Source organism: Humulus lupulus, chromosome 8 (assembly GCF_963169125.1).
Source record: "Humulus lupulus chromosome 8, drHumLupu1.1, whole genome shotgun sequence".
NCBI classification, from domain to species: domain Eukaryota; kingdom Viridiplantae; phylum Streptophyta; class Magnoliopsida; order Rosales; family Cannabaceae; genus Humulus; species Humulus lupulus.
This window is the reverse complement of record NC_084800.1, coordinates 61,351,398-61,370,810: the sequence shown is the minus strand read 5'-3', so window position 1 is coordinate 61,370,810 and position 19,413 is coordinate 61,351,398. Positions and strand designations below refer to the sequence as shown.

The window sequence follows — 19,413 nt, the reverse complement described above, 5'->3', positions numbered from 1 at the left end:
ATGTTACATTGGAGATACTACAATGTCAAATATAGATTTTTGGTGTTACATTGCAGATGTCCATTGCCTGAGAAGTGAGAACTTCGCATAGTATATACTATATGTTCACATTCCGATTTTAAAAAATAAAATAAGTGTGTGATCAAGACAACCCATCTGGCTGGCTGTAAACGTATATGTTTCTTCATACTTTAAGCTTGATGATGCAACTCGTTTGAGGGAAGTAGTGTTCTTAGTTGGATGGAGAAAGAAAAGAGAATGTGGAACAATGCGAATGATGTTTCTATATATTCCCCCCAAATGGCTAAATTAATGGGATTTGATTTTCGAATTGAAAGAGAATATTAAGTTTATATATTAAAGGAAAGTATTAAAAAATGTGAATGTGTTAATCTATATACTTTATTATTTATTTATTATTTTTTCATATAAGGATTTGCTAAACTAAGTAACATGGTTAAATTTAATTATTTTAATATTTTAAATTATTATTTATATATATCGTATTAAATTCAACAGATTATGCCTATAAGGTGGCTGGAATTTATGTCGAGCCGAATATGGGCCAAATTCTAACGAGAACATTAGGCGAATTTTTTTATAAAAGTTCCTTCCGCCATTACCGATTTCTCAAATCCATTCAACCATACAAGTGTCTGTTTCTACCTTCTCTTCCGCAGTCAAGGTCCATTTCCTTCTCTCCTTCACACACTCAGCTGTTAATCTTCTTTTTTTTTTTTTCCATCAGCTCATAATCTCGTAACTTTTTTTTGTTTATTTTTATTTTTAATATTTTTCTCCAAATTTGAGTACTCAAGCTCTGATTCTGAGACGTGGGTTGTTGATCAAAATGGTTTTTGAGAAATGGGTCGTACTGGGTTTGGTTTGAGGATGGTGAATATGTCTGGTATGGAGGGTCGGGTTTTGAACTCAGGTGGAAGTTCATTCCCTGACTTCTTTCACTTCGAATGCCGATTACACCCGAAATCGGCATTCGGCTCTTTCAGCATTTCCTTCAAAGCCTTATATAATCGCCATCTTCGTTGCTTGTTACTGGTCAACCTCAACAAACGAATGCTTTGATCTTTCAATAGAGGGGAAAAAAGAAAGAAAAAAAATAGATAATGGAACGTACGTAAAAAAATCATTTATTGTCTTCTTCTTCTTTTTTTTTTTGGGTGCTGTTTTATTTTTCTCTTTCCTTTTCTGGGAGGTTTTGGTTTCTTAGCAGGAAATGTATACAGGGGTTGATTTGGCGTCACAAGCAAATAATGGAGCGTTTGGGATAATGGGGACTCCTGATGTAGAAGCTGGTTTTGTAGAGAAAGATCCCACCAATCGATATAGTCGGGTATATATGTCACTATATGCATTATATCGTTTTTATGTATACAGGTAGATTTTGGTTTAGGCATTCCAATCATTCATGTACAAATACACGTGGATGTGTGACGCTGCAATGTGATTTGTGATCTGTGATTCAAGTCGATATTATTATTTAAGGCTGAGCTAAATGAGTTACTCACTAAAACTCGTGAAGATATAGTCTTGTATATTGTTGTTTCTTGTCAATTCTCTCTTTTGAATTTTGATCTTCGTTTTCTTGTGTTATACATTCAAAATGGGCATGAATCAATGTTACCTATATCAATCAAGTGTGCTCTTGTCTCGTTAATCTGCTTTCAACAGCTGGTTTTTCTATTCGTGGTTGTTTGTTGTATGAATCTAAGTAGAATGAGGAAAAGGTGATGGTTTATTTCTCTTCATCTAGAAATTTTGTTTTGTTTTTACTATATTAGTTGATTTTTTTTTTGTTTGTTCTTAAATTGGTCACAGTACAATGAAATATTGGGGAAGGGCGCCTTTAAGACTGTGTACGCTCCAAGACTTTATTCCTTTTTCTCAACAGTTATTTTTTAGTATTGCTTGTTTACTAGGATGCCTTCTAGCTAGAAATAGTTGGTGAATTTCCGTAATAATGGTCTTGCTTGGTTCCTAATTTCATTGTACAGTTACAAGGCGTTTGATGAAGTTGATGGAATAGAAGTGGCTTGGAACCAAGTGAGGATTAACGATGTTTTGCGGTCACCTGAAGATCTGGAAAAGCTTTACTCTGAAGTTCATCTCTTGAAATCACTGAAACATGACAATATCATCAAGTTATATCACTCCTGGGTGGATGATGAACAAAAAACTATTAACATGATAACTGAGCTTTTCACGTCTGGGAATCTAAGACAGTATGTTCTTCTGATTCTTTGTCATTGTGTCTGTCCGTTAATGTTTTGTTGGCTGCAAGTACTACTTGAAATTTAAGTACCACTTCTCCGTTTCAGATACCGCAAGATTCACAAAAATATTGATGTGAAGGCTATAAAGAACTGGGCTAGACAAATCCTCCGTGGTTTGGTGTATCTTCATAGCCATAACCCACCTATTATTCACAGGGATTTGAAATGTGACAATATATTTGTTAATGGTAATCATGGGGAAGTTAAAATTGGAGACCTTGGATTGGCAATTGTCCTGCAGCAGCCTACTGCTCAAAGTGTCATTGGTAACATTAACAACAATTCTTTTGTCTTTGGATGCTAAACTACGTACTGATTATAAGATAAGATGTGCTAAGCTTGTCCTCTTTACATTAGGAACTCCTGAATTTATGGCTCCTGAGCTCTATGAAGAGAAATATAATGAACTTGTCGACGTATACTCTTTTGGGATGTGCATGTTGGAGATGGTTACTTGTGACTATCCATACAGTGAATGCAAAAACCCAGCTCAAATCTATAAGAAGGTTACCACAGTAAGTTCAACCATTATCAGCCAGCTTTTCTCCTAGCATGTGGCCATATACTAATGATTTGATAATGTTAACAGGGCATTAAGCCTGCTGCTCTTCGCAAGGTGAAGGATCCCCAAATCAAGGAGTTTGTTGAGAAGTGCATAGTACCAGCAGCTGAGAGATTTTCTGCAAAGGAGCTTCTCAAGGATCCATTCCTTCAAGTTGAAAATCCAAAGGAATTAACCCGTGATCCAGTACTGCTACCCAATAAGAGTTTCAAAGCAATAAACTTAACAAAATCTGGTTCTTCCTCGATGGACATAGATCCGGATTATAAGCAGCTCTCTGAAAGCACTGGCACGGAGAGCAACATGAGTAGCCCAGAAAGTTCAGTCTTGGAGTTCCTAAGAACCAATACAAGGAACGAATTCAGGTTGAGAGGGAAGTTAAATAGTGACAACTCAGTATCATTGACCTTGCGAATAGCTGATTTTTCGGGTAAGATGCAAATTTAAGGGAGTAATTGGTGCCAGAAGTGGGCACATGCAATTCTTTTGAGACTGTTTTTCCTGTCTTGTGATTGTTACAGGTCGAGTTAGGAATATACATTTTCTCTTTTACCTCAACACTGATACCGCAGTTTCAGTTGCGGGTGAAATGGTTGAACAACTTGAGTTGGCAGATCATAATGTGGCTTTCATTGCCGAGTTGATTGATGACTTGATACTGAAGCTTCTACCTGGTTGGAAGCCTTCCTTTAATCATTCCTCATCTGGACCAACTGGTTCCAATGGAACTATTGAAGGTAATCTGCTCGGTAACCTGTAAGCAGCAATTCCCAGTCTTCTTGTACAAAGCATAAACTCATAATTTGGCTAATTTTGTAGATCAACCTTCAATAGTATTAGTTGCTCCCAAGGTAATGGATGAAGATGCTTCGACATGTGATGTTAAAATAGATGAACTAGTTAGCTACAATAACAATGGATGCTGTGAAGGCTTAAGTTGGTATGGCTCAGAACTAGAACACCCGGATTCATGTTCTGCTGACAAAAAATTGCAAGGAGATATCACCAATGCTGGGATTTTTATCCCAGTTAACGGAAATACTAAGAACTTGGCGTTGCAATTGCCTGACTGGATACGTAGATCTAATTTTAAAGGTTCCACAAGCAGCTGTACATCACTATGCTTAGCAGATAAAGATACAGATGTTGAGCTTCAGTTGGAATTAGCTTCCATTGAGGCACAATATGAGCAGTGGTTTCAAGAGCTTTCGAAGAGGAAGGAGGAAGCATTGGAGGATACCAGAAAGAGATGGGCAGAAAAGAAGAGGCTGGCAAGTCATCAGTTGGGGGCATGTTGAAACCCTATTTCCCATTACATCCCATAGTTGTGTATATCATTGTTCTCTTGTTTTGGGGGCCTTTTTTTTTTCTCCCCTCCTGCACCAAATTATGTTTAATAGTGCGGAAATGATTATCTTAACTGAACTCTTGTTGTTGGTGTTTGATTTTTTTTTTATGGAATTCATTAAATCATTTTGTTTAGTAAAAGATATATGCTGTACATAAATCGTAAGCAATGTATGTATTTATCCAGATCATTAGTTCTCTAATAAAAAGACTAAACTTGACCATGTATATACACATGTTTAGAATAAATGAGCCTTGAATTCCTCATTAAAAACAAATGCATTGTCAAGCCACACATAACAATCAACTTTGTAGCCTCAACAGTATGGAAAATATGAAGAACAAACAAAGCTGGTATAAGACCAAAAGGAGGAAATCCTAGAAATGTCACGCAGCAAACAGGTCAAAATTGGTGCAACTAAATAGTACCATGGCAAGAAGGAAAATGCAAAAATCTCCTTTGCAAGTGAAATATTGTTGGCATGACGAGAGCATTACTCACGCCAAGTATTCCTACAGTAATCCCCCAAGCAAGCATAAAGTATTGTCTCCGGCTCATCAGCAGATCGAGTTTGCATTGTCTTGTACGCAGCCATACCATGACCACATTTTGGACATGTTACTGCCATAATAATAAAGAAAAGTTCAAAAGAATAACACAGTAGGACATATTTAAGTTTGATAGTGAGATGAAATCACCATCAAGAACAAACAACAAAACCAACTGCATAAATTTTTCATTAACAAAAAACAACAATTAATTGTTCATTGTTCTATGCTTTAACAATTAAATTAAAAATCTATTGCAAGGTCTGATCCTGCCAAGATTAGTTAGGGAAAAAAAACGAAATGGTACCTATAGTTCATTAAGAGATTAATAAGTGCAACAAGTTAAGCCTCACCTTGTAAAAGTTTACTTACCTTTACCAAATCAAACCATCCAGAATGGTAGTTTCTAAGTCATTCTATCCCCTTCCCCTTCCACAATTACAGGCCATAGATTCTTTATCAGTTACTCCCTAGTTTACTAATGCACCAACTAAAACACCTATTAAATCAGCACAAAAGAATTGATTTTGTCACACGTGATCAAACCATCCCTATTGACATTTATTCATAATTACTTTTGATATTACTCATTTTCTTAACTATATTATAGTCTAAACGAATCAAGTCCAAATCCAGGGCAGAGATTACAATACCAACCTTACCAAACAAAAAGATAAAGTAGTGACACCAAACAACACCAAGCTGATGATTTGACTAAATAGACAAAAACACAAACACATACATCCTATATAATCAAAACTTCTCTAAACAATATACGCTGCAAAAGGGTTCACAAAGCCCACATGTCACAACAGCATCAAAAATAGTAAAAAAGCCTACTAGGATTTTGGGTTTTTGATTTAGTAAATGACCCTGTTTATCAGTTTTTCAACATGTTTATCTGGTGTACGAATTTAATACTAAAATCCCAAAAGTGAGTCATTCCAATACAAATCTGAAAATGAAACCAAAACAAGCAAGGCCAACAACTCAACAAACCTTCAGCTTTGGGGGCATTCTTCAAGTCATCTTGGGAGAATATAGGTTCAATATCTTTCTTGACCAAGTGTTGCTTTCTCTTTATCTTAACCTGCCAAAAAACACAAAACCCAATTCTCAAACTAATAAATAGTTCTTCACAGTTACAACGACATCATTCATTCCCTACACAAAACCGATTCAAAAGGTGAGACTTGTTATATTATTACCCTGTTCTCTAAGTAGCATACGTAAGGGCAGGTCGGGCAATAGAATCTTGCAGCGCGTCCCATATGGGGCAGTTCAAACTGCAGCATGTTCCCACAAGTCGGGCAGAACTCCATTGGCGACTGAAAGAGAAAACTCGTTGTTTTTCATTTTCATTCCAAAAATAAATCTATAAAGAATGTAACTTTCTAGGATACCAAACTAGAAAAGAAAATTGAGAATGATCAGTGATCATCCAATTGGGTGAGAAGAGGTTACCCTGGATAGATTTGTTTCCGGCCACTGTTGCTTGGGTTTTGAAGTAGGGGATTTTTAGCAGGCAGGAGTTAGGAGTAACATGATTAATTTGAACCAAATGATGTCGTTTTCTATCTCTAAACAGACGACGTCGTTTTATACTTTTTAAATTATATTTTCCTTCTACATTGTTATGTTTTTTTTTTTTATTTACTCTTGCAATACATTGTCCTATATCTATTAATTTTTTTTTATGTTTAGTCTTTCTTGTCTATGGCTTGGAAACTTGGAATTGAGAGTACAAGACAAGCCTATGAATAGTTTTCCCAAAGAAAAAAAAAAGAAAGAGATCAATTATCTTAACTTTTAAATATGGTGTCATATCCAAATCTATGAATATTATTTTATTATCCTGTCTTTGTCTTGTCACTCCCGCTTCATTTGAGTTATTTGTTGTCGGTTATATATTTGTTGGTTGTCATTTTTGTGATAATTATGTAAAGATACATAAAACTCAAAAAGAGATAGCAAAATAATGAAGAGAGAAAAATAGAAGCTAAAAGTGTATTGCAAAATAGAGAGAAAAGAGTTCTAGGTTACAAAACTAATTAGTCAAATCTTTTATATAAGGCAAAAGATATAAAATAACAATAATTAAGAAAAGACTAAAATGCCCTCAAATAATAACTCTAACACCCCCTCAAACTCACGATGCAGCAACAATAAGCATCGAGAGTTTGCCAACTAGAAATTGAAAACAAGAAATAGAATGAGACTTAGTAAAGAAGTCAGCAATCTGTAAAAAAGAAGGAACAAAAGGCAAAGTGATAGTGCCAAGCTTCACGTGGTGACGAGTGAAGTGACAATCAATCTCAATGTGCTTGGTGCGTTCATGAAAAACTGAGTTGTGAGCAATCTGGATGGCACTCTGATTGTCACAATACATAAGAGTGGGTTGAGAATGACGTTCACCTATATCTACAAGCAACCATCTTAACCAAACAATTTCTTTGGTAGTAGATGACATAGTGCGGTACTATGTTTCAGTGGAAGATTGGGAGACAACAGTTTGTTTCTTACTTTTCCAAGAAATAAGATAATCACCCAAAAAGATACAGAAACTAGTAACAGACTTCCGATACGTGGGATCACGACCATGATCAGCATCAGAGTATGCACGCAGCTTCAAGGAAGAAGTGGAGGGAAACAAAAGGCTTTGAAAGATAGTACCCCAAAGATACCTCAAAATGCGAAGAACAGCTGCCCAGTGAACAATAGTATGAGAGGCAACAAATTGACTAATAATGTGAACAACATATGCAATGCCAGGGCGAGTGATAGTGAGATAAACCAAATTGCCAACAATAGTGCGATACAAAGTAGGATCATGCAAGGGAGTGCGATCAGAAGGAGAATACTGAACATTGAGCTCAAAAGGAGTGGCAACTACTTTTGTATCTGTAAGACGAGCACGCTCAATAATGTCAGAAGTGTATTTTGACTGAGAAAGAAGATAGCCTTTTGGGGAGAAGGCAACTTCAATACCCAGAAAATACCGAAGAGGATCCAAATCCTTCATCTCAAACTGAGAAGCTAATTGTGACTTTAACGCTGCAATTCCATCTAAATCATCACCAGTAATGATCATATCATCAACATATAATGAAAGGAGAATACGACATGCATTGGTACACTTAATGAATAGAGCTGAGTCGTGATTACTAGGGAGAAACCCAAGAGAAGTAATAACATTGGAAAACTTCTCAAACCATGCTCGAGGAGCCTGTTTAAGACCATATAGAGCTTTCTTAAGCTTACAAACTTCTCCATGATTGTGAGGGACCCCAGGAGGAGGAACCATGTAGACCTCTTCATGTAAATCACCATTCAAGAAAGCATTCTGAACATCCAACTGCGATATATTCCACTGACGAGCAGAAGCAACTGCTATAAGAGCACGAACAATAGTCATTTTTGCAATAGGAGAAAAAGTTTCCTCAAAATCCATACCATACTGTTGAGAAAATCTCTTAGCCACCAATCTAGCTTTGTAGCTTTCAACAGATCCATTAGACTTGGTCTTGATTTTATAAACCCAACGAGAACTAATTGTATGTTTACCAGGAGGTAAAGATACCTAATCCCAAGTATATGTCTTATGCAAAGCTGAAAGTTCCTCATTCATAGCATGTTGCCAAAGAGGGTCAGTAACTGCTTCTTTATAGGATAAAGGCTCAGAGAGACAATGAATAGACGCTAAAAATGAAGTGAAAGGGGTAGATTGACGAATAAACAAAATGTGGTAGTTTGGTAGACTTACGAGTGTGCTGAGGATAGCGAGGAGGATACACAATATCAGAAGAATCTAGAACAGCTGTAGGCAGAGGTGTTTCAGAAATGTCAGCTTGCGAAATACCAGTATCAATAGCTCGAGAACTGCGAGAGGAATGAAGTGGAAAAGGGACTATAGAAGCAGGAGAAGATTCAAACTCTACAATTTGATGAACTTGAGGAGAAGAGGTACTTGTATGCTCACAAAAGGATCAATATAAATAAGATCTGATTTGGTCAAGTTGTGAGTAGTGCCAGGAATAGAAAAGAATGGTATATGCTTAAGAAAAACAACATGGCGAGATACATATAGTTTTTGAGAAGTTGGATCAAAACAATGATATCCTTTTTGGCCATCACTATAACCAAGGAACACACAAAGTGCAGAGCGTGATGGCAGTTTTGTACGCTCTACACTAGGATGAATGACAAAGCAAGTAGTTACAAAGACTCTCAAAGAAGAATAATCAGGATATGTCCGTATAGTTTTTCAAAATGAGACAAACTTGAAGTGATTGAAGATGGAATCTTATTAATAAGGTTGACTGCAGTGAGAACTACTTCTCCCCAAAACTGACTAGGCACAGATGAGGACAACAAAAGAGAATGAGCAGTTTCAATAATGTGTCTATGCTTTCTTTCAGCAACACCATTTTGTTCACGGGTATCTGTACAAGAAGTTTGATACACAGTTCTATCCAAAGCAAGCAAATCACATAATTTATTTGAAGTATATTCACCACCTTGATCACATCTAAAACATTTAATAACAAAAGCATGTTGAGTTTTTACATAAGCTCGAAAACGATTATAAATATCATAGAAATCAGAACGAGATTTCATAAGAAAAACCCAACAAAATCTAGTGTGATCATCAACAAAAGATACATAATATCTAGACCATCCTTTTGTAGCAATAGGAGAGGGTCCCCACACATCATAATGAACTAAGTCAAAAGGTGCAACAGAACATGAAGTACTTTTACTAAAAGGTAAAACATAAAATTTTGCAAGTTTACAACCACTACAATCAGAAATATCATGAACTTGCAAATCTCCTAAGGTTCCTGTAGAAGCTAAGAATCTTAAACGAGAAGCTGAAACATGACCAAGGCAAGAGTGCCATAAATAAAAACTAGACGATGATGGAGACAAGTGAAAGGAAGACAGATCAACACTAGGAGTTGCAAATACTGGTAATCTCAGCTCATCCAAAACATATAAACTTCCCCACCTACGACCGATCCCAATCAGCTTCTAAGACTGCGGATCCTGCACATGACAAGAGGTAGAAGAAAAAGACATTGAGTAACCAGAATCACACAATTGACCAACACATACAAGATTTAGTGAAAGCTTAGGAATATGTTAAACATTATGAAGTGATAAATGATGACTGACAATAGAACCAACACCTGCTAATGGCATAGGAGTACCATCAGCAGTCATGACAGGCACAGATGATGCAGGACACAAAGAAACAAAAGATTTCGTATGTGGAGACATATGGTGCGAGGCTCCAGAATCTAAAATCCATGTAGAGGAGGTCATACCTGAAGTGCTAGTGGGGGGCTGACCTACCAAAGAAGATGCGGGCATGGCATGTGGCTGCATGGTAAGAAACTTCTGAAACTGTTCTGAGAGGGCAGCAAGAGTAGGATTGGAAGATAAGACCCCAAAATCATACGAGTCAGATGGAGGTACAGTAATAGCGGCATTAAATTGCGGAGGACGATATGGTCGAGGTTGTGAGTGGTTGCCAAACTGTGGTTGGCTACCATAGTGAGGCGGTTGATTACCGAATTGAGGAGGTCTGAGTTGATGTCTCTGTTGCTGAGGTGCACGATTTACTAATTTAGGACACTGAACTTTCCAGTGACCTTTTTGTTTGCAAAAGTTGCATTCATCAACTCCAACCTTTGTGTGAGGTTTATTCTCACGGTGAGTAAAATGTCTAGAAGGAACTACCAAAACAGAGGGACTGGGTGCTGGGAGGATGCCTTTTCCTGCTTGAGACTTAAGACGAATTTCATCTGCCAACAGTTCACTGACTACTGAATCAACCGAAGGAAGTGGAGAACGATACAAAATAGAGCCACGGAGTTCCTCAAAGTCATCACGAAGTGCCATCAAAAACTGAACCAATCGTTGTTCCTCCCTACGAGCAATATATGGTGCAAAAGCTCGTAACTCTGCAGATTCAGTAAGGGCCAATTGTTCCCATAGATCTGTCAAAACTGAATAGAACTCTTGAATACTCATATCTTTCTGTTCAAGAGCTCTAATATCTAATTCTAATTGATATTGCTTTGCAAAGTTAGACCGAGTATACAACCTTGCAAGATGGTCCTAAACTTCCTTCGCTGTTTCATACTTGACTAGTTGGGTACCTATGGAGTGTTCTACAGAGTTGTTTATCTAGGTAATAATTTTTGAATTATCCACTTCCCAATTTTCTAGCAAAGTTGCATAATCGGCTTTGTCATTTGTTGGTTTAACTAAAGTTCCAGAAACATAACCCCACATCTTTTTCCCTTTCAAAAAATTTTCCATCACATAGTTCCAATAAGAATAATTCTTTCCATCTAACCTTACACTAATGAATTGATAGGAATCATCTCTATTACTTGTCATTTCAGAAACAAAGAACAAACTTCCAAATGTTATCTCACACAAAAGTTCACAAATTCTGCAATCTGACAAAACCCTAAAATTTCAAAACGAACACGAAAATCACATCCCGAGTTGCTGCAAAGATGCTCCGACCCAGTTTGCTGCAATACGAAGAAGACCCAAGTTGCCAAAAATTTAATTCTATAAAACCTAGCTCTGATACCATGATAATTATGCAAAGATACAATCCATAAAACTCAAGTAGAGATAGCAAAATGATGAAGAGAGAAGAATGGAGGCTAGAGTGTATTGCAAAATAGAGAGAAGAGAGTTCTAGGTTACAAAACTAATTAGTCAAGCCATTTATATAAGACAAAAGATATAAAATAACAATAATTAAGAAAATACTAAAATACCCTCAAATAATAACTCTAACACTTCACTCGAACATTTTCCATTGATTTTATTCATAAATTTAAATTTCTCTTTTTTTTATGTAAAGAATAACCTCAATAATTGAAATTACGGTTGTCCAATAGATGATTGTTTATTTGCTTTAAAGAAGAATTTTCTAGCTTAGTTTTAGATCATTGTTATTGGTACCTATGGTGTCCATCACCACTTTACAATAATTGGTGCAATTTAATATCGAATTCCACATATAATCTTTTAAATTAAAATATATGAGATTCGATATTAAATTACATCAATAATAATATACAGTGTTAGAGTTGGTACCCTTAGGGCAGCTCCAACCGAACTACAAAACAACAAATATAGTGCTAAAAAGGCACAAAATCAAATCCAACACAACTCCATTTATCACACCATTATGCTGTCAAACTACAGGTGGAGTACTATAGCAACGGCAAAAACAAAAGTCAATATTATTTTGCTTTTCATATTAATATTTAATAATAAATATATATATATGTATATTATTTTATATATAAGATCAAATAATAAAATAATAAAGAATATACTTTTTGGTGTAATTTTTAGTGTTGTAGATGGAATGGAAAAAAAATATGATGTTAAGATTCAATTTTAGTGTTAGTGCAACACCATATATGGTGTTATGGGTTGGAAATGACCTTAACAATAGTCTTAGTTTTATGGTTCTCCTATTAAGGTAGTCATAATAAACTAATTTTTTACTTAAATTTATTTTCTTTGTGGAGCATAACTAAGCCTCAGCATTGCCCCAACCCGACCCGATAGCTGGTGGGTCACAAACTTGAATATTTTAATATTTAGAAATGATTGATTAAATTTCTAATTTTAATGTACCTAATTGACAAATGCTTGCAATACTCCCTGTATAATTCCAGCATTAAAGGTTATTTACTGAGCCAAAATGGTAATAAAATAAAGTTTTCTTGTAATCTAAAAGAATTTAGATAAGCCGTACAAAAGAATATATTTTTGTTTTTGTATGACAGTAAAATTGATAGTTGAAAATGTTTACAATTAAGTTTGTTTTATAACTTTTATTTACTCTTTAACAAAAGTACAAATCGCTGAAAACTATTTGAATTAGCAAAAAAAAAACATAAATTAAAGACAGCAAATGAAATCATTCAAATACTAAATATTCTAAAATGTTTTATCATGTTGGAACCTTTTAAATGAATTATTAAAAAAAAATGATACATTAGAGTTGTGTGTGATATGGGAAAAGTCCCACATGGATTTGGAACACTCTTCATAGAGTGTATTTATATTGCAAATGCAATGACTTGGGGTGTGCTCCAAGGGGTACCCAATTTTGTGCGAATAGGTGAAGACTCACACACTTGACCACCACGCGTGCCGCCGCCGTCCGAGCTGAGCTGGTATGTGGTGTCGTATTTAAGTTTTATTTTTTTAAACAAGGTATCTAAACGTTTATCCTCTTTTATTTAAATTTTAAACGTTCACTTTAATAAAACAAAAACGGTTTTTATTTTAATTAAGATAAACGTTTCAGCCATTTAATCCTCCTCTGATTTAGGGAGGATTCGTACACAGGCTGTTTTATCCTGGGGACGGCGTGGTTGATAGACTGTCGTGCACACTTGGGGCAGAGCCGCGAAACGTCTTAAAGAGAGCGACTTTGTCCGCGACTCAGCCAGAAAATATTGTTCGGAAATTTCGTTCCATTTTATTTTGCTTTTGTGGAATATCATATCATCATCAAATTTAGGCCCACTTTCATTGAATGCTGAGGAGATTGATTGAAAAGAAAATCCTGATCCTGATCTTCGAACTGTGAAAATACTACCATCAGCTTTCACAATGCAACATCAGCCATTATCACAATCACTCTCTTCAATACTATTATACCACACAGTGTTAACCTAAGTCCTAATAGACTACTAAAACTCAAATGAGAATTTATCATCATTACCTCATAGTCTCATACATAACTCGGTCACTCTAACACTGGTATTTTCTAGAGAAGCTTAATGTGCATTTATACATATACCGTTTCAATATTCCCACCCCCCTTTTTGGCTTGTTTTCTTCATATAATTAACATAGTGATATGAAGTTAAGAAGGTAAAGTCTGGTCAGTTTATTTTTATGTTTTTCCTATGAATAGCCTTTTTTTATATATGGTTATGTGAGTTAAATTCGCTAATGTTACACTCCAACATATACAAAATTGTATAAAATATTATTAGTACAAACAGATAAGTCATATTATTATTACTCTCTGTCAGGAATTTCGTCGAACACCACCAACCCATACGAAAAAAAATGATACAAACTCTATGTTTTTCGAAAACCCAAACCTTGAGTTTCCAGAAAATCTTAAAATGAGGGTGTCTGTCATCTCTAACCAAAGACCTAAGTTTCTAAGACACAAGGATTTCCACGGACTTGGCTTGGCTGATACATGTTTGAGAAATGTAAAAACAAACCAGTAAGACTTACCTAAACGCATACACCAAAGAGCGAGAGAGGAGGTTGGCTAGAGTCCCGAACCGAAACAAGGTTGAGTCGCCGGCGGAGGTGGACCCGACGGCGGCGAAAGGAGTTTGGTAGATTCTTATTCGTCGCGCCGCTTTCAAGTGCCCCGATTAATTTGGGAAAAACCCGATCCGACGGAGGTTGACGACGCTTTAAAAAATTTTCAAAAAAAAAACAAACGACGTCGTTTTCCAATTTGCTTATAGTGGAGTCCATTTGATTTAGGCATATTATTAACGTTAAGGTTGTCATTTTCAACTACTTTTCTTCGGTCCGCACCAAATTATTTCTTGACAATTTAACCTCGGAGACGGAGTTGGAATTGAGAACAAGGCTAAGAATATAGTTTGTCCCAAAAAACAAAACAAAAAACAAAAGGTCAATCATCTCTACTTTTAAATACGATTTCCTACTCGAAACTATGAGTATTAATTAATAATACTCTCTTTCTCACTCCCACTTAATTTGATTTATTCAATGTTTTATATATTTGTTGTTTGTAATCTTTACTCAAACATCTTCTTTTAATTATATTCATTTGGATAGACTTTAATCTCTCGTTCTTCTTTTCCTTTTCTTTTTTTAGGGATAATCTCAATAATTGAAATCCCAACATTTGGTTGAACAAACTTTTCCAAGTAACCATCTGATCCAGTCCAATGGGTGATTGTTTATTTGCTTTGAGGAGGAAGCTTCTGGCTTAGTTTTATGGTTCTGCCATTAGGGGAGCAATCAATTAATTTTTGCAAGACCGTCTTTTTTTATTATTCAAACTTTATTTTCTTTGTAGAGCAGAACTAAGCATCCTCATCATCAATGGAGGATTTTGTCGTGCCAAGGCTGTACAGCTGTTACAAGTGCCAGAACCAAGTATCTCGTCATGATGATATAGTTTCTAAAGATTTTCAGGTGAATCAATGCTTTGTTTAGTTTCAAGTAAAAAATGAATTCTGGGTTTGGTTAAAAACTCAATTTTAGAATCACTTCTGTTTGTTCATAAAGCTACTTCTTCAACAGACCAAATAACATGTGAAGTTGATAGATTCTTCTCGATATTTTTTCTCACAGTCCCATCTTTAGAATAGGGATAACTTGAATTTTGTTTTTTATTACAAATTTACTTATATAATGAGTTTTGTTTGTCTTTCTTCTGGTGAGCATTGTGATCCCATCATATAGGTGGAGTTTTTAAGTGATATTTAGCTTAGACATAGCATGTGTTTGCATACCATGTGTTTGACTTTATGATTGCTCTCTTCCTTTCAGCTTTCATAAATGTTTATTTTTTGTTTGTTTTTGTTTTTGTTTTCGTTAATGTTAAATGAATTATGTATAGGCAATGCATGGCAGAGCCTTTCTGTTCTCCCATGCCATGAACGTAGTTCTGGGGCCCAAACAGGACAGGCAGCTTATGACTGGTCTTCACACAGTAGCTGATGTTTACTGCAAGGATTGTGGAGAGGTTTTGGGATGGAAGTATGAGAAGGCTTATGAGCAATCTCAGAAGTACAAAGAAGGAAAATTCATTCTTGAAAAATTCAAGATTGTCAAGGATAACTGGTAGTGGCAGCACTAGCACATTTTTGTGGACTGCTTATTTTTATTGTCAATACATATTTGTACAGTTTATGTTGAAACTCAACTTTTCCCCCATTGAATTGTAAATCATTTATTGGAAGGTGGGGATTACAATAGTCATATGTGATGGTGGAATTTTTCATTTTTGATGGGGCAGAAAACTGGTACCTCTTTATATGTTGCCATGATTCTTCTTTGTAGAAACTGATTTTTTCCCTCTTTCTTGGGCTTGTTCAGGCATGTGAATGTGATTATTCCCTGAAAACCAAACATGACAACAAAGACCAAAATATATGGTGGCAAAGAAAAACATGTTTTCCAATTTCAAAATTCTCAACAGAAATAATGCATTTCTACCAACTAAAGGATAAATACAATGATAATCTCACAGTTTGCTCAAACATTGAAAGAACATTAATATTTAAAGTTGAGTGTGTAATGTTAAAAATTTTGATTACGGGCTGACACTTTGTATGGGAAAAGAAGCAATTTAGTTTCACGAAAATTTTATTAATTTTTGTACACTACTGTTTTAGTTTCTGAAATGGGGATTGATTTTTCTTTACTTTTTAAGTTTGGTAATTTGTTTAAGCTCAACTCAAGGTTCATGTATTTCCTTAGAATCTTCACTAGAGCAAGGAAGAAATGTGGTGGTTGAAACTGTGTGTGTAGGGTAGGGGATGTTAGAGTTATTATTTGAGGATATTTTAGTCTTTTCTTAATTAATGTTATTTTATTATCTTTTGCCTTTTATAAAAGGTTTGGCTAGTTAGTTTGTAACCTAGAAGATTTTGCTCTCCTTTTGCAATATACCCTAACCTCTCTTTTTCATTCTTAATCTTTTTACTATCTCTCTTTGAGTTTCATGGATTGTATATTTGCATAATTACCATGGTATCAAAGAATGAGTTTATGGAATTGGGTTTTCTTCATATTGCAGTGAACTTGGTCGGTGCAACATTGCAACAAATTGGTATGTGATATTTGTGTTCGTTCTGAAATTTTAGGGTTTATCAGATTGTAAAATTTTGTCCGAGCTAGCATTTGGAAGTTCGTTTTTTGTTTCTGAAATGGCTAGTAATAAAGATGTTTCCTTTCAATCTATTAGCATGAGGTTAGATGGAAATAATTATTCTTATTGGAACTATGTGATGAAAAAAAAATGAAATGGAAAAAGATGTGGGGTTATGTTTCTGGAACTTTGGTTAAACCTACAAATGACAAAGCCGATTATGCAACTTTGCTAGAAAATTGGGAAGTGGATAATTCAAAAATTACCACTGGGATAAACAACTCCGTAGAACACTCAATAGGTACCCAACTAGCCAAGTATAAAATAGTGAAGGAAGTTTGGGACCATCTTGCAAGGTTGTATACTTAGTCTAACTCTACAATGCAATATCAATTAGAATAAGATATTAGAGCTCTTAAACAGAATGATATGAGTATTCAATGGTTCTATTCAGTTATGACATATCTCTGGGATCAATTGGCCTTTTATCGAATCTGCAGAGCTACTTTGCAACATATATTGCTCATAGGAAGGAATAACGATTGGTTCAGTTTTTAAGGGCACTTCATGATGACTTTGAGGGACTCTGTGGCTCTATTTTGCATCGTTCTCCTCTTCCTTCGGTTGATTCAGTAGTCAATAAATTGTTGGTAGATGAAATTCATCTTATGTATCAAGCAAGAAAAGTCATCCTCCCAGCACCCAGTCCTTCTATTTTGGCGGTTCCTCCTAGACTTTTTATTCATCATAAGAATAAACCTCACACAAATGTTGGGGTTAATAACTGTAGCTTTTGCAAACAAAAAAGGTCACTGGAATGCTTAGTGTCCTAAACTAGCGAATCGTGCACCACAGCAACAGAGACACCAACTCAGATCTCCTCAATTCGGTAATCAACCACCTCAATATGGTAGTCAACCACATTTTGGAAACCACTCACAATCTTGACCATACCGCCCTCCACAATTTAATGCCGCTGCTACTGTTCCTCTATCTGACTCATATGATTTTGGGGTCTCATCTTCCAATCATGCTCTTGCTACCCTTTATGAACAATTTCAAAAGTTTCTTACCATGTAGCCATATGTCATGGCTGCCTCTTCTTCGGTAGGTTTCTTTGCTTTAGCGCCTTTTTCGTCCAATTAAGAAGACATCCTATCTCCAACGACAAAAAAGATAAACAACAACAAAATGGAGTTGCTACCGTTTATACATAGACGAGGACCTGCCAGATAAGCAACGACTATAGTATGCGTCAGAATCAGGGTAAATCATCAAAAATTCCTACCCTTAATTTTCTCTATTTTTCTTTAGAAAAAAATCTTTTTTGGTGCTTTATTATTTGTTCTATAATGTTATTGGTTTGTTGAACATTTTAATTGAATTTGTTGGAATATTTTGCAGTCTCTTAATTACGAAAGCAAAGTAAATTTGATACCAAATCAGTCGTACTTTGATTCTCTGTTTTTCAATCCCCATTTGTGTATGCTGTAATAATTTGGTTATCAACTTTCCTTAAATAGCAATAGTGTTTCTTTATCGACAATTTTATGTCTTAGAAATGAGTTTCACTTTTGAAGTTTTATTTTTTCTCATCGAGACAAGGCAACAACACATATCAATTCAATGATTACATTTGTACATGTATTCAGTTCTTAAAAAAAAATCAGAAACCTCTTACCTTCCTCTCCAAAAGCCTTAGCCTAAAACTCAGCTTATTTCACCCACCATCGGTTTCCCTAGCTAATGGTTAAAGTAAAAGTAATTTTTTGATGGAATGGAGGAAAAGAAAAAGAAAATTAATCTTTTGTTACTTTTTTGTAGGTGTTAAAAATAGTACATTCTAGCTATGAATGAACTCAGGAAGTAAAAAAGCTATTTAGAGAGATTTTATTGAAAACTACTCAGAAGCTATATGAATGCTTAGCTGAGTAAATTCTTATTTATATATGAATTAGTTACAGGGAAAACAAGAACAAAATTAATACAACTAATCTTGTAACTAATTACATGATTAAGCTAAGACACAACTAAAATAACAGACTAACGAAAGTATAACAGAAAGCCTAACTGTCTTGACTATCATCCCCCCTTAAGCAAAAAGGTGTAGAGACCACTTTTAGCTTGGAATTTAAGTAGAGAAAGCGATCAATAGACAAAGGCTTAGTTAAAATGTCAGCAACTTGGTCAAAAGAAGGAACATAACGAACATCAAGTTGCTTGGCCAAAATTTGATCCCTCACAAAATGTAGATCAATTTCAATGTGTTTAGACCTGGCATGAAACACTGGGTTAGCAGCTAATGAAGCTGCACCTTGGTTGTCTGCCCAAATAACAGGAGAAGCAGGAAGAGGACATTGCAATTCTTTGAGCAGAAAAGTGAGCCATTTTACTTCAGCAACTGTGTTTGCTAAGGCACGAAATTCACTTTCTATGCTAGACCGAGCCACAACCTGTTGCTTGCTGACCAAGATACCAAATTGTCACCAAAGAAGACAACATAACCCTCAGTAGACCGCCGATCATCAGGACAACTTGCCCAATCTGCATCCGAATATGCATGAAGACTAAGGTGCAAAGCTGGTTTGATGAGAAGACCTTCATGAAGAGTACCTTTGAGATACCTCAGTAAACGTTTGCAAGCCTCCCAGTGCACATCAGTAGGTGCATGAATAAACTGACTTAGTTTATTTATAATAAAAGCAACATCTGGTCGGGTTAAGGTGAGATAC

The 19,413-nt window shown here is 35.5% G+C and overlaps 4 protein-coding genes and 1 long non-coding RNA gene across 9 annotated transcripts; 2 read left to right on the top strand and 3 right to left on the bottom strand.

The window, feature by feature from the left end:
- Window positions 1-537: 537 nt before the first annotated feature.
- Window positions 538-4,421, top strand: LOC133797463 (serine/threonine-protein kinase WNK8-like). Of its 2 annotated transcripts, none has more exons than XM_062235366.1 (8): window positions 538-1,351; window positions 1,837-1,874; window positions 2,013-2,240; window positions 2,337-2,557; window positions 2,649-2,806; window positions 2,881-3,283; window positions 3,375-3,590; window positions 3,673-4,421. In XM_062235366.1, exons 1-8 carry the CDS (start codon window positions 1,235-1,237, stop codon window positions 4,149-4,151), a joined length of 1,860 nt encoding a protein of 619 aa, XP_062091350.1. In that variant the 5' UTR covers window positions 538-1,234; the 3' UTR covers window positions 4,152-4,421. The 2 variants fall into 2 exon arrangements, with proteins under 2 accessions (XP_062091350.1, XP_062091351.1); XM_062235367.1 differs by lacking the exon at window positions 538-1,351 and adding an exon at window positions 1,418-1,745.
- Window positions 4,422-4,438: 17 nt separating this feature from the next.
- On the bottom strand, window positions 4,439-6,365 carry LOC133797464 (uncharacterized). Its single transcript, XM_062235368.1, has 4 exons — window positions 6,214-6,365; window positions 5,958-6,077; window positions 5,749-5,839; window positions 4,439-4,822 (listed from the first exon to the last, which is right to left on the bottom strand). Exons 2-4 carry the CDS (start codon window positions 6,069-6,071, stop codon window positions 4,695-4,697), a joined length of 333 nt encoding a protein of 110 aa, XP_062091352.1. The 5' UTR covers window positions 6,072-6,077; window positions 6,214-6,365; the 3' UTR covers window positions 4,439-4,694.
- A 3,118-nt stretch (window positions 6,366-9,483) lies between these two features.
- Window positions 9,484-11,314, bottom strand: LOC133797460 (uncharacterized). Its single transcript, XM_062235360.1, has 2 exons — window positions 10,077-11,314; window positions 9,484-9,795 (listed from the first exon to the last, which is right to left on the bottom strand). Exons 1-2 carry the CDS (start codon window positions 10,783-10,785, stop codon window positions 9,758-9,760), a joined length of 747 nt encoding a protein of 248 aa, XP_062091344.1. The 5' UTR covers window positions 10,786-11,314; the 3' UTR covers window positions 9,484-9,757.
- Window positions 11,315-12,715: 1,401 nt separating this feature from the next.
- Window positions 12,716-14,360, bottom strand: LOC133797462 (uncharacterized). The gene is made up of 2 exons (XR_009875651.1): window positions 14,056-14,360; window positions 12,716-13,384 (listed from the first exon to the last, which is right to left on the bottom strand). It is a non-coding gene; the product is annotated as an uncharacterized LOC133797462 (long non-coding RNA).
- Window positions 14,355-15,850, top strand: LOC133797461 (protein yippee-like At4g27745). Of its 4 annotated transcripts, XM_062235365.1 has the most exons (4): window positions 14,355-14,469; window positions 14,678-14,754; window positions 14,887-15,000; window positions 15,428-15,850. In XM_062235365.1, the coding sequence occupies exons 3-4, from the start codon at window positions 14,908-14,910 to the stop codon at window positions 15,653-15,655; spliced, it is 321 nt and encodes a 106-aa protein (XP_062091349.1). In that variant the 5' UTR covers window positions 14,355-14,469; window positions 14,678-14,754; window positions 14,887-14,907; the 3' UTR covers window positions 15,656-15,850. The 4 variants fall into 4 exon arrangements, with proteins under 4 accessions (XP_062091349.1, XP_062091347.1, XP_062091348.1 ...); XM_062235363.1 differs by having other exon boundaries at window positions 14,678-15,000; XM_062235364.1 differs by lacking the exon at window positions 14,355-14,469 and having other exon boundaries at window positions 14,492-14,729.
- Window positions 15,851-19,413: the final 3,563 nt, after the last annotated feature.

Excerpts from the sequence above, each read along its gene's own strand:
- LOC133797463 (XM_062235366.1), top strand. The coding sequence starts at position 1,235 with ATGTATACAGGGGTTGATTTGGCGTCACAAGCAAATAATGGAGCGTTT. Across the intron at positions 1,875-2,012 it reads AAGGGCGCCTTTAAGACTGT|TTACAAGGCGTTTGATGAAG; the intron begins GTACGCTCCAAG and ends TTCATTGTACAG. Across the intron at positions 2,558-2,648 it reads TACTGCTCAAAGTGTCATTG|GAACTCCTGAATTTATGGCT; the intron begins GTAACATTAACA and ends TCTTTACATTAG.
- LOC133797464 (XM_062235368.1), bottom strand. The coding sequence starts at position 6,071 with ATGGAGTTCTGCCCGACTTGTGGGAACATGCTGCAGTTTGAACTGCCC. Across the intron at positions 5,840-5,957 it reads TATGCTACTTAGAGAACAGG|GTTAAGATAAAGAGAAAGCA; the intron begins GTAATAATATAA and ends GTTTTTTGGCAG. Across the intron at positions 4,823-5,748 it reads GAATGCCCCCAAAGCTGAAG|TAACATGTCCAAAATGTGGT; the intron begins GTTTGTTGAGTT and ends TTATTATGGCAG.
- LOC133797460 (XM_062235360.1), bottom strand. The coding sequence starts at position 10,785 with ATGAGTATTCAAGAGTTCTATTCAGTTTTGACAGATCTATGGGAACAA. Across the intron at positions 9,796-10,076 it reads GCCCCCCACTAGCACTTCAG|GATCCGCAGTCTTAGAAGCT; the intron begins GTATGACCTCCT and ends TGTCATGTGCAG.
- LOC133797461 (XM_062235365.1), top strand. The coding sequence starts at position 14,908 with ATGGAGGATTTTGTCGTGCCAAGGCTGTACAGCTGTTACAAGTGCCAG. Across the intron at positions 15,001-15,427 it reads TAGTTTCTAAAGATTTTCAG|GCAATGCATGGCAGAGCCTT; the intron begins GTGAATCAATGC and ends AATTATGTATAG.